General features: G+C 38.9%; 5 protein-coding genes across 5 annotated transcripts; 1 reads left to right on the top strand and 4 right to left on the bottom strand.

Annotated features, from left to right (window-relative positions):
- Positions 1–301: 301 nt before the first annotated feature.
- On the bottom strand, positions 302–2,012 carry LOC103871703. The gene is made up of 2 exons (XM_009149982.2): positions 666–2,012; positions 302–582 (listed from the first exon to the last, which is right to left on the bottom strand). Exons 1-2 carry the CDS (start codon positions 1,162–1,164, stop codon positions 503–505), a joined length of 579 nt encoding a protein of 192 aa, XP_009148230.1. The 5' UTR covers positions 1,165–2,012; the 3' UTR covers positions 302–502.
- Positions 2,013–2,261: 249 nt separating this feature from the next.
- Positions 2,262–3,291, top strand: LOC103871619 (probable prefoldin subunit 4). The gene is made up of 3 exons (XM_009149884.3): positions 2,262–2,397; positions 2,493–2,609; positions 2,921–3,291. The coding sequence occupies exons 1-3, from the start codon at positions 2,386–2,388 to the stop codon at positions 3,179–3,181; spliced, it is 390 nt and encodes a 129-aa protein (XP_009148132.1). The 5' UTR covers positions 2,262–2,385; the 3' UTR covers positions 3,182–3,291.
- On the bottom strand, positions 3,281–4,108 carry LOC103871618 (PRA1 family protein E). The gene has a single exon (XM_009149883.3). The coding sequence runs from the start codon at positions 4,049–4,051 to the stop codon at positions 3,401–3,403; it is 651 nt and encodes a 216-aa protein (XP_009148131.1). The 5' UTR covers positions 4,052–4,108; the 3' UTR covers positions 3,281–3,400.
- LOC103871617 lies at positions 4,059–7,313 on the bottom strand. The gene is made up of 4 exons (XM_009149882.3): positions 5,966–7,313; positions 5,550–5,852; positions 5,154–5,245; positions 4,059–5,044 (listed from the first exon to the last, which is right to left on the bottom strand). Exons 1-4 carry the CDS (start codon positions 6,902–6,904, stop codon positions 4,168–4,170), a joined length of 2,211 nt encoding a protein of 736 aa, XP_009148130.1. The 5' UTR covers positions 6,905–7,313; the 3' UTR covers positions 4,059–4,167.
- A 306-nt stretch (positions 7,314–7,619) lies between these two features.
- Positions 7,620–10,915, bottom strand: LOC103871616 (putative GPI-anchor transamidase). Its single transcript, XM_009149881.3, has 10 exons — positions 10,534–10,915; positions 10,387–10,428; positions 10,165–10,309; positions 9,624–9,853; positions 9,447–9,504; positions 9,117–9,194; positions 8,937–9,025; positions 8,674–8,755; positions 8,207–8,395; positions 7,620–8,009 (listed from the first exon to the last, which is right to left on the bottom strand). The coding sequence occupies exons 1-10, from the start codon at positions 10,647–10,649 to the stop codon at positions 7,872–7,874; spliced, it is 1,167 nt and encodes a 388-aa protein (XP_009148129.1). The 5' UTR covers positions 10,650–10,915; the 3' UTR covers positions 7,620–7,871.
- Between the last annotated feature and the right edge of the window lie 561 nt (positions 10,916–11,476).

Genomic DNA, 11,476 nt, shown 5'->3' with positions numbered 1-11,476 from the left:
AAATCTAAAAAGTCAGTTTAGGTGTTCAAGAAATTGGTTTAAGTATCCGCCTAAACAATAATCTTCTACAATACCTATATCTCCTACTGTGTTTTGAATATTGGTTTGTATGACTAAAAAGCTAAATAAAGAACTTCAAGATTGTAAAATAATAAGATATTATCATCTTTTCTGGATTAAAACTCTTATTTCTCGCCTAAAATAAGGAAGCACATTTGTATTTGACATTAGAAAAGAAGTTTGATAGAGGACAAATTTACTAAAGATAAATTAAAAAAGAAAAGAGTGAAGATGGAAAAGGACGATAAACAAAAACCTAATATCTTTCTATGCTGAAAATAAAAGTTGGAGAATAATAACATGCATCTTTCTCATTTCTTCTTTTAGTTTGAAACTTCAATAAATGTACCCTTCTCTGTCACACCACTTCCTTTGCCTCAACCAAATTTTGCATAGTCTCTTTCATGTCCCATTCTGTAAAAATCCATCTCTAAGTGTCTGCTTAATTATGTTGTATCACAGAACATGCCACAGCTTGTGCCCAATGCCTCAGCCTTGTTTTAACCTGCTGGGGATTATCTCCTGAAAATTTACTTTTATAAATTAATATCATTCATTCCAACACTTGTTTAGAAAGTATAAAAAAACATGGGAAAAATAGTTACCTGGAGATAAAAGTTTCAATCCATCTGATGAGTCGCTTATAGGACTACCAAAAGAGGAGGAATGGTCTCCAAGAGAAGTAAGTCGAGAGGACGAAGATCCACTGCTTCCTGGTGTTGATACCGGCGAGATCTGACGTGTCACAGCGAAGTAAAGATCTAACGCAGGCAACGTGGTCGTAAGTTGTTGCCCTTGCTCCTCGTTAAAACCAAACCCTAACTCAATGGAACCTTTGAGCTCACTCAGGTCCTCGTCGGTTAAGTCAATATCACCTCTTTCGTTTATTTGCTTCCTCTGGAGGTGATATTGGAGCATCTGGCGACGGTGACGCTCCCATGCGATGTCTCTTTTGGTCTCCAGCATCGAGAGTTGCTTCGAGAGACGTTTCTTGGGCTTCTTCGGTGGTTCCAGTGGCATCTTTTGAAGCTCTTCAACTTCACTATCGTAGAGAGATGAACACGATGAGGTTGATACACTCAATGCTTCACCAACCCTCACCATTTTCTCGCTCTTTTTGTTATGATCTCTAACGTTTTGGTTAATTATGGCGCTGATACAAAATATCAATCTATAGAATGATTGATTTCAAAGGATTTGTGAAAATTAACCTCAGAGATCTTTCTTCCTTATATATGCCTGGGGAGAAGATTTTCTTGTGAAAAGTATATGGTAGAATAGTAGAAAGCAGAGGTAATAAAAAGAGGTTTTGGTTGGAGTTTCTACCGCATGTTTTTTATTAATTTGTTTTTAAAAAAGTTGTGTTTCTGTTAAAATGCCTGGGCAGACACTGGAACAGTTTTATTCTTGTGATGATTCAGTAACAAACTTGCATGGTTTTTGTTGGAATAACCAACCCTTTCTTGATTTAGGTTTGCACACTTCATTTTAAACGTTATGCTCTATATACACTTTTTATTGTTCGCCTACAAATTAAAAGAGTTAATATTTATGTATATTAATTGCTTTTATGTTTGATAAATATATATTACCATTTCATTTCTTAAAGAGTGTCATTCGACAATTTTAATTTTGTTTCACAAAAAATGTTGCTTTACATTTCCAATACAAATTTGTAAATAATATTTGAATTTTAACTTCACTATTCTAATGTATTAGTTGGAGAGAAACTTTTTGTTAATGTATTAATGATAAATAAAAATGATTTTTTTTTAAAAAAAATTTCTTAATTTATGCAAAAAGTCAAAATGACCTTTTTAATATATGCTTTACTAACTAACCTACGCGTTTGGCATTTTTTATTTGCAAAATCAACGTAATTAAAGCTATTTTGCAATAGGGTGGATTCTTTAAATAGTATAGATTTCATTTCAACTGATAAAAATGTTATCTTACCTATTATTCCACGCAATTCTCTATATATCATCAAACACGTACGAGAAAAATAAGAAGAAACTCACAAATCACAATTATAAAAAAATGTAGTATAGAATAGAGTAATCTTTGACAAAAAATATATATATTACAAGAAATAGAGAATAGGAAAATCAGGAAGAATAGACTCTCTGGGCTCAACTAATAGGGCTTAGTACTTGGGCTTCAAATTCCCTCTGTATTGGGCTTGTTGCCCTTTTTACAACGACAAAAGAACACACACTGCGGTCGCTTGAGGTTGCCCTTGTCAATTTTGTGAATCCCACAACCAAAATAGAGGAAAAACAAATTAAAAAAAAAAACTTCAATCGTCGAGAGGAACGAACGAAAATGCAGCAGCAAGTAAAGAAACTCTCAAATTTTTAACTTAAAATTTTCCGATTCTCAATTGCTATGGTGTATGACAATGGTCTGTGTGTGTGAATGATAATGTGCAGGGGAAGAGTAGTGGATCTGAGATGGAGGTGACGTGGCAGGACCAGCAGAACATTAATACCTTCAGCCGCTTCAATAATCGATTCCATGAGCTCGAAGACGAAATCAAATTCGCCAAGGTAATACTCCCTCCTTCCCTCCCTATCATCTAATCCTCCAAAACGTTTTGATTTCGATTTCATTTCTAGGGTTTTCAACTTGGAGATTATGTCAAATCCATCTGTAATTAGGATTCAAATCTTTACAATCCAATACAAGTTAGTTTAGTTAGCTATTGTAATTGTGTTGACATATCAGAAACTCAGTTATGTCGTTTCATAGAACTCTGGTAGTTAAGATTCAGTGTCTGAAATTGCTTTCTTCCCTGTCTTTGGGTTGCGATGCGTTTTGTTAGACCATCTCCAATGGCACACTAAAATTTACTACGCAGGAAAAGTGTGATAATCTGGAAGATGCGGGGAACGAGCTGATCCTTGCTGATGAGGAGATGGTGCGGTTTCAAATAGGAGAAGTCTTTGCTCATGTGCCCAAGGACGAGGTGGAAACGAGGATTGAAGAGATGAAAGAGGCCACCTGCAAAACCCTTGAGAAGCTCGAGCAAGAGAAGCAATCACTCATCTCACAAATGGCTGAGCTTAAGAAGGTGTTGTATGCTAAGTTCAAGGATTCTATCAACCTTGAAGAAGATTGAATCTTACAATACTCTCTGTGTAACCGAGTGTAAACCAGGATTCTCGAATTATAAAACTATTGGTTTTTTGTTTATTTGCTTAATCATGAGAGAGTTTTATTGAAACACAACTCAAAGTAATCTTCATTAACAAACAAATACATTACAAAGTAATCTTGGGTAACTAAAGCAAAGCCCAGCTTTCAAGCGAACCACAAGAAATGTAACTAAACCGGTAACTCAAATTGGGGTATAACTTCCCGGTCCCCGGTTAACCGAACCGGCGGAGACTAATCCACCCTGGCGAGCAGATTCTTCATCAAGAAACAAATCACCGGTATTACGAACCGCGGCGTGAGCTCCGACGAAGAGCAAACCAACGATCAGCGAAACCAGCACGTTCTCGCCTACATCTGTATAAACCAACGCCAAAACCGTCACCACGCTAAGTACAGCCAGCACGATCCGGTCATCGACTTCTCTCCCCGAAACCACAATCGGATCGTTGCCGTCGCGGGAGAAGTAGAAGAGGATCCACCCGATGAAGACGACGATAAACGCCACCATAGAGATCGGGTGGTAAACGAGGCCGAGGAAAACGACGCCGAGGACGGCGAGCGCGTAGTTCGCACGGAAGTAAGAGAGGTTGTGCCTCAGGTTCGCCATGGCTTCGTTGTAACTGTGAGGGAGAGAGAGCGCGGATAGATCCAGAAGCATTCGCCATGGACGGAGCGTGGCGATCACTGATTGCGTCGTCTGCTTGGCGCGTGCACTCAACGTCCCGATTGTTGTGTTTGAAGAGGAGGAGGAGGAAGGTCCTCCGCCGTAACTGTACGGCGGAGGAGGAGGAGGAGGCTTTTGATTCATTGGAGAGATCTGTTTGAGAGTCATCAACAAATGAAAACGGACTTCCTATTTTAAAGTTATTGAATTTTCTTTTAGGACCTTGTAAGTTTAATTAATTACAAAAATAGCATTAAACAAATCGGAGTATAACATTTAAACCATCATCTCTTTGATTTGGTTTCGATTGGTTTGGGTCTAGGAGAAGAGACACCACCACCATTACCACTACCACCAAGTGCTGCAGCTGCTGACTCCACATGTGTGAGAAGATACTCGTATATCTTCTTCCGTAATCTATCAATCGTTTCCTTTGACACTTCTTGCAGCCCTTCGTCATCTTCTTTCGAACCAATCTCGTCTAACCAATCATTCACACTCTTCAGCTGAGACAGCATCCCAGCTATCTGTCCGTTATCAGACAGGTTCGAAGACGTCTCCACGACGTCTGCGTCCAAGAATCTCTCCACGAAACCCAAGAACCAATCTTGAGATACCGTTTGCAGCTTCTCCGCTAGATCGGTTGCCTCGTTCAGACCATTCCCTTTCACCCAGTTTAGCGGTGGAGACTCTGAGCCTGCTGCTGCTAACGTGTTGGCCTTTTGGCTGCTACTGTTCTCCCTGTGTTTACGGATCATGCCTTGCGCCACGAGTTTGGAACCAATCGTTGGCCGGGTTTGGACGTTTCCACGGGGTTTATTGGTGGAGTTATTGCCCGGGCTCTCGAGTATGATCACGGGTTTGTTCTTGGATGCAGCAGATTTGGTTGGTTTGGTGGAGTAGACAGAGAAGGCTGATAAGTTAGTGACTAATGCAGCTTGGACCCAAGAGGCTGCTAGTTTCTGCTTTTCTGCAGCAGCTTTTATAGCTTCCTCAGATTTGTTTTCTTCATTTTCTGGGGAAGATGTAGAAGACATTAATTTAGACAATGACTCTGTTGTTATTTGAACGTTCTTCAGACCGGAATGGAGCTTTAAGAACTGCTCAACTACAGGCAATGGATCATCTTCCTTCGCCGCTGACATAAGATCATTGTACATACTACAAAATGGAGAAGTAGGATAAAATTTAGAAACAACTAAGGCAGAAAAAATTAAATTCAGCATTCAACGCCAGAAGTAATGAATAGCTTTTGCAAGAGATTACGAACATGAGGCATTGAAGTAAGCTCTCGGAAGCAGAGGCTTCTTGCATGGCTTCTATTGCAACAACTTGAGCAGCATCTCTATGCCTCAAGACTTCCTGAAAAATATTGATACCATTATCAGCAACGAGATAATTAATAAGCTTGTCTCCAAATTTATAACGATGCTAAAGACTATTAAGATACATGCTATACTGAGAGGTTCAAGTAAGAAAAAAATCATACAACAGCTATGAAATATTTAGATCTTATACAGGCAATATTTTACTTACAGAACTGGCATTTGGATTAAATAATTTATAAACAGTCGTTGTAAATGTCCTAATCACTAGAAATGCTTCAAAGGCAAACCATGAAGCAAACACATATGATATGATGATCCAAGAAGAGTCAATCCCATACCTGTCCTAGCCTTGAAAGAGATGAAGGGAGTGCACCCCACTGGACAGTGGCAGATGCTAATCTTTTACTATTAACAGGGACTTTAACCAAATTCCCAGGCAACCCATTCTCTGCAGTAGATTTCTTGCCAACGGATGTAGATTTAGGCTTACTCGTTTTCTCTTTGGTATCAACTACTCCTGCTGTCTCAACTTTCTTGGTTGACTGAGTCTTACTACTCTGCTCCTTGGATGATTTTGCTAATACATTAGCCCTCTCCTGTTTGCTCGGCAACTTCTCACTGGATGTGCTCTTCCGTGGACCCTAGAAACCAAGATAACACAAGCTAATATTCAAAAAAACTGAAAACGGAGCAAACAAATAACATTTGATGAAGTTAAAGATGAATCTGAAAACACAACTGTGAAGAAGCTTACAGTTAAGCTCCGAGAATCAGGGGTAGAATCACGTTTAGCAAGCTTCAATCTCTCCCTATCAGAACTCCTAATATCCAAATTCCCTTCCCAGCTCTTCCTCAACGCCTTAGCTCCAAACTCAATCCCCTGCACGAAGTTCTTGATCATCGGAAGCTTCTTCCCAACGCTCGGACTCTCCACTCTAAGCGGAGACCTCCCTCTCTCCGACAACACCGTCTTCTTCACATGCTGCTGCTGATGCTGCTTAACACCATTCGCAAACTTGGCAAACGAACTAGGCAGCGAGTAACAGCTCGTGGGAGAAGAAGGTATCGACTTCGAACCACCCCCGGAAGTAGAAGAAGAAGTCTTCACCTTCACCTTCCCCAACGCTTCCTTCTTCACATCCAAAACCAAACTCGTCTTCGCAGACTTGGCTCGTACCAAAGCAGATGGCTTCTTACTCACTGAAGCTTCATCCTTAGAAACACTAACACTCACTCTATTCGCTACCTCATTTCCTCCTTTAGAAGCTTCCTTAGCTCTCTCTTTCGGTTTCGAACCATTGCAACTATCACTCAGGAACCCTAAGGCATCGGCAGCTACGATATCCTCAGGAGTGCCGAGACAAGGATGCCTACCGGGAACGGGCCTAACGCCGCGGAGGATCGGGACGGGGGAAGAGGATTCGACTCTGTCCACGTGGATGAACTGACCTAATTGGAGCTTATCGGAGAGAATCAAATCGTCGTGCTCGTCGGGGAGGGAGACGTAGGTGGCGTGCGAGGAGTCGGAGACTTTGAGGTAGAAGCCCTGGTTCGGGAACAGCTCGCCTCCGGCTAGAGCCGGGACGATGCTGATTACTTGTAAGAGGGAGGACCTGTGTTCTCCGGCGATTTTGACGTCGGTGTTCATGTGCTGGAGGAGCTTGAGGAGGACGCCGGGGACTAGATTCGCCATCACCGACGACGGATCTAGAGATTCCAGAAGGAGTCAGATCTCAGAGCGAGAGTCCCCAGGTGATTTACAAATTGCAAAGCTCTAAGAGACAAACTAATTAATATTAATGGTGAGAGGGGAGAAGGTATACAACAAAGCTCAAGAAATTAAATATTAAAAAATTAAAGAAACATATGAGTGAGTGAGTGAGAGAGAGAGAGGGAGAGAGTACAGGTAGGTTTTGAGAAGCAAGAGGAATGTGAAAATAATGTTGAGACGGTTGTCTTGTTGTTGTGTGCCCATTCTCTTTGGTTTTTAAGAATGAGAGTAATTAAAAGAAGCAAGTAGAGAGTCAGAGTCAGATTCAGGAGATAGATAGGAGAAAAAGATGGATAGGTGTGAGATTCATTTTGTTGCCTTCTTGCTTATGTGGATCATCTTATATATCCTTTTTTTTTTAAGTCAATACACACTTTTATTTAACCATAAATTCGTTATTACATATTTCCCCAAGTTTATGGAATTCATAATCATAAATGTTTGTATCATGTTTCTATCATTACTCTCTCTAATGATATACACGGTCAAAATAAATTCAGCTTAGTAAATGTTAAAAATCCAATAATTGAAGTAGTTAAGTGGAAATATCTGCAGGTTAACATCAGTTAATGACTAATGTAAACGTGGTTCTTTAATTAACAATAATATAAAATGATGAAATTTTAAGAATTACAACTGCGTAAATAATTATATTCTTGTAAACTCTGTCAAAAAGTCAACTAATCTGCAGCAGATGTGGCTAACATTTGTAATGGTAACGAACCTCTGCATCAAGAGTTAACAACAACAACAGAAGTTAAAAATTTGATGTCAGCATGTGCGGTTATTTGCTATCGAGGAAATTTGAAGTAGTACAATGATGTCAAACTGCAACTGTTACGATCATACAGGGGAGATTAACTGAAGTAGGAGATGATGATGTTGATAATCATAACAAAGATGATGACACCATTACAACGAGTATCATCACCGCTATGCTGAGGTTAACCATTGTATCCACATTTTCAATCTTCTTCAGTTTCTCGTGGAGGTCTGCTCGCATTTCTGAGTATGGGCATTTTTGCTTCTGCAACAACAAACACACATGTGGATCTCAAGCCAGTAAGCGAATATGTCGATCATGCTCAACAGCCTAACCCAGCTCAAACTCATGATTTGGTTATAAGAAGATTTCCTTTATGTAAGAAATTACTCCAAAGTTTGGATAGTTTGCACAGCTCTACTTGTGATAAAATCAGAGAAGGGAGGAGTATAGACAATAACCTCAGTTTTCAACTCATCGTTTTGGTTGTTCGTATTCCGAAGATCTTCTTTAACATCTTGCTCGGAAAGCTGATTAAATGGCGTATCGGATTTGATCTTGCTATTGGAGATTCTACTCGAGAAGGCATGGTAAGCTGAATCAGTATGAATCGTCTCCATAACTGAACCGAAGAAATTCGTGACCGGTACCTAAATCCCATAATAAGTGAACTTGAAGAATGAGTAAATTAATCATCTCAACACATATGTAGTTCATCAAAACGAAAACTGAAAATCTATCCAGAAGGTGCAAGTTCTACATCTGAACATGTTATGATGACCTTATGGACAAACCTACACTGTTCAGCCCCTATAGAACAAGCACCTTAAACTGAGGTTACTTAAGTCTTTATTGGTCACAAGAGAAGATAGTAATTTAAGCTTCCTCTTCAAAATTAAAACGAGACATTGTGAAATCGTTTCCTCACCTCTGACAAATGTGGCTGGTAAAGATCAGTTCGGTAGTAGGCAGTAGACATTAGCTGTCTCGGATCATAAGACCTAAACAAACTGCACAACAGGAGGTGAACGGATATTGTAGATCAGAGGGTTCAGCTTACAAAGGCGTATCAATTTTAAGAGGTAAGACATACAGAGAGAACCATTCTCGTTAAAATATTACAACTCATGCACAAGAAATGTTAGAAGAATGTTTGGTGACAAAAGTTACATAGTCATTGACTTATCGTACCTGTTGAGTGATGCATTGTCATAGATATTGAGCCTCTCAAAGAACGCAAGAGTGTAATAAGTAAACCGGTCCACGACCGATACACCAATCTGAAGCAAAAACAATATTACAAGTAGAGATCAATACAGTGATAAAAAGAGAAAATATACTTTCCCTTCATAAATAGTAAGAGGCACTTACATCCGAGTCTAGGTGATGAGAGTATGAGTTCTCTCCTTTAAGACTGCTACCAATGGCCAAAACACCAGGAGATTGAAGCTAAGAATGTTTAACAACGTAAGAGAAAAATCCAAATGATAGTTTAGATGTCGTCAATTTTCGTACACTATGAAACATAAGCCGGAGTAACTGCTAAGAACAAGCTCCCCGGATAAGCCGTAAAGATACGATGGATTACGGATATCAAAATCTCAACTCCAAAAGCAGAGCAAAACTAAACAAACTGTTGGTTTACGAGAAGGTTCTTTCTTCGAAACATAAAGACGAAACTAAAGTGAGACTAAGATGTACCTGGTTAAAGAGGGTGGCAGCTTGGCACGTATCAACCATTATCAAAAGCTCCTTGAATCTGAAGTAGCCGAATAACGTCATACACCAGAAGTAAGATGAGACAACAATGACTAATAATTGTTCCACAAAGATAATATGGCCCATGGAAAAGCCACATTAAGAACACATGAAACATACCTACGCTTCTCTTTCATTTGTTTGACAGCATCAGCTAAATCGTGACTCTGAAGCTCTTCAGCATCTTGAAACTTGAGAAACTCATCACCACCATGGCCAGTCATGTAGAGTAGAATATGGCTACCTTCATCACTAAGAAGACGCTTCGACCTAGGAACAGCATTCTCATGACGCCCAGTCAAAACCCTCAAGAAATTTTCAACCGTCACCTCATAGCCACGATAATCCACCTGATTTAATCATACAAATCAGCTCTCGCAGGGGCCCACAGCAGTTTCAATGATTATGTGCTATGATGGAGATACGGCTAATACACCTACTACTCAAGAGAAAGAACATTCACTACTATACATTAAACCCTTTGCAGCCAGCAAAGATTTTTTCTTTTTTTTTTTAATTATACAGGGGGTACTAACTAGCTCTACAGAAGTGGTCCAGACTAGGCCGGGACTCGAACCCTTGTGGTTTCACCACTGTATGAGGGCTCAAGTTAATCACCACGACCACCAAACCACAAGCCCTGGTTCAGCGAGAAAGTTACCTCAACGTTATCACCGTAGAGGTTAATCTGGTGATTCTCATTGTTGAAGACTTGAGCAGGGTATTGATTTCTAGAGTTACATGCCATGTCATCAGCGAGCATTAGGATGATTCTCTCATCAGGTATTCCAAGTCTCTTTACAGTCCTGTAAACACCCAAGTAAATATAAGAAATAGAATATGTGAAAGAGTTTTAAAAAAAAAGACTTGAGCTCTCTATCACCTATAGAGGGAGAGTGTGTTTGCCATGTGGCGGTAGTTAAACCTGAGCAAGATAGCAAATCACAGCAACAGATCAGAGTTAGTTATAGTATTGTGAGAAGAATATTAATTAAATCCAATTTTGTTCAAATTGTGAGAGAGAATTGACCAGAATCGAGAAGTGCAGACCAAGACGGCCCAATTGTTCGTGTGAATCGTCGTATCTCCGGAGGAGGAGGCGAACGAGTAGCAGAGAAGCATTACGACGAGTGTAAGATTCTTCATTTTTTTTTTCTAAAGAAGATCTGAAAACGGAATTGGGAATCGATAGTGAGTTTTTTTCGAATCTGACTCTCAGATGGCGAGGATCTGTCGAAAGAGAGAAGTCGGCGATGAAACCCCGGTCAGAAGCTCAGTTTCGCCGGCGGTGGTGACAGTGACGCGTGGACGGGAACGGAAAATAAGACGATGGGGAAATTTAAAAGAAAAAAAATATTTAAATGATTTAGTCATGTGCTGTGTTATTGGATCATTATTATTTCAAACTAATTTCTTATTAGTGATCAATATACATTGCTAAGATCTTGTGTTATTTAATAATTTATAGTTGAACATCATATTTCTAATTTTTATTGTTAGCTAAGATTTACATAATTAGTTTTAAAATTCAGTCGTTTGATTTGAAATTGTTTTCCACTGTAGTGAACTAGATATTTTATACTTTTACGTTTTATTTGCCGAATAACAAAAAAGAAATGAAAAATTAAATTTTGAGAAAAAAAAATAGAGAGAGATAGGCTTACGGATCGGGTATCTGGATAATTTAAGGTATCTGGATCCTTATTTGGAGGATCCATAATTTTATCATCTTTATCCGGATCCGAAGTTTTTAGATATCCGGGTGTCGGATATCTTTCTAAAAATTGTAATATCCGGATCCAGATTTAGATCCTTAAAATAAATAAAAAATAATATTAATATATATATATATATATATATATATATATATATATAATATTAAAAATAATTTAAAAATAAAAATATATACAATGTTTTTAATTATTTCTATGTATAATATTACAAAATTTACATAAAATTTATATATACTATTA

Source organism: Brassica rapa, chromosome A06, assembly GCF_000309985.2.
Source record: "Brassica rapa cultivar Chiifu-401-42 chromosome A06, CAAS_Brap_v3.01, whole genome shotgun sequence".
Classification (NCBI taxonomy): domain Eukaryota; kingdom Viridiplantae; phylum Streptophyta; class Magnoliopsida; order Brassicales; family Brassicaceae; genus Brassica; species Brassica rapa.
Note: the sequence above shows the minus strand (reverse complement) of the source record. Positions and strands in the feature narration are given on the sequence as shown.

What these genes read in the sequence shown, in the direction of transcription:
- LOC103871619 (XM_009149884.3), top strand. An exon ending in ACGAAATCAAATTCGCCAAG is followed by an intron (nt 2,610 to 2,920) that starts GTAATACTCCCT and finishes TTTACTACGCAG; the next exon opens with GAAAAGTGTGATAATCTGGA.
- LOC103871617 (XM_009149882.3), bottom strand. Translation starts at nt 6,904, where the DNA reads ATGGCGAATCTAGTCCCCGGCGTCCTCCTCAAGCTCCTCCAGCACATG. An exon ending in CTGATTCTCGGAGCTTAACT is followed by an intron (nt 5,853 to 5,965) that starts GTAAGCTTCTTC and finishes CTTGGTTTCTAG; the next exon opens with GGTCCACGGAAGAGCACATC. An exon ending in CTCTTTCAAGGCTAGGACAG is followed by an intron (nt 5,246 to 5,549) that starts GTATGGGATTGA and finishes AATATTTTTCAG; the next exon opens with GAAGTCTTGAGGCATAGAGA.
- LOC103871703 (XM_009149982.2), bottom strand. Translation starts at nt 1,164, where the DNA reads ATGGTGAGGGTTGGTGAAGCATTGAGTGTATCAACCTCATCGTGTTCA. An exon ending in ATTGAAACTTTTATCTCCAG is followed by an intron (nt 583 to 665) that starts GTAACTATTTTT and finishes GTAAATTTTCAG; the next exon opens with GAGATAATCCCCAGCAGGTT.
- LOC103871616 (XM_009149881.3), bottom strand. Translation starts at nt 10,649, where the DNA reads ATGAAGAATCTTACACTCGTCGTAATGCTTCTCTGCTACTCGTTCGCC. An exon ending in GTCTGCACTTCTCGATTCTG is followed by an intron (nt 10,429 to 10,533) that starts GTCAATTCTCTC and finishes TATCTTGCTCAG; the next exon opens with GTTTAACTACCGCCACATGG. An exon ending in GACAATGCATCACTCAACAG is followed by an intron (nt 8,756 to 8,936) that starts GTACGATAAGTC and finishes CCTGTTGTGCAG; the next exon opens with TTTGTTTAGGTCTTATGATC.
- LOC103871618 (XM_009149883.3), bottom strand. Translation starts at nt 4,051, where the DNA reads ATGACTCTCAAACAGATCTCTCCAATGAATCAAAAGCCTCCTCCTCCT.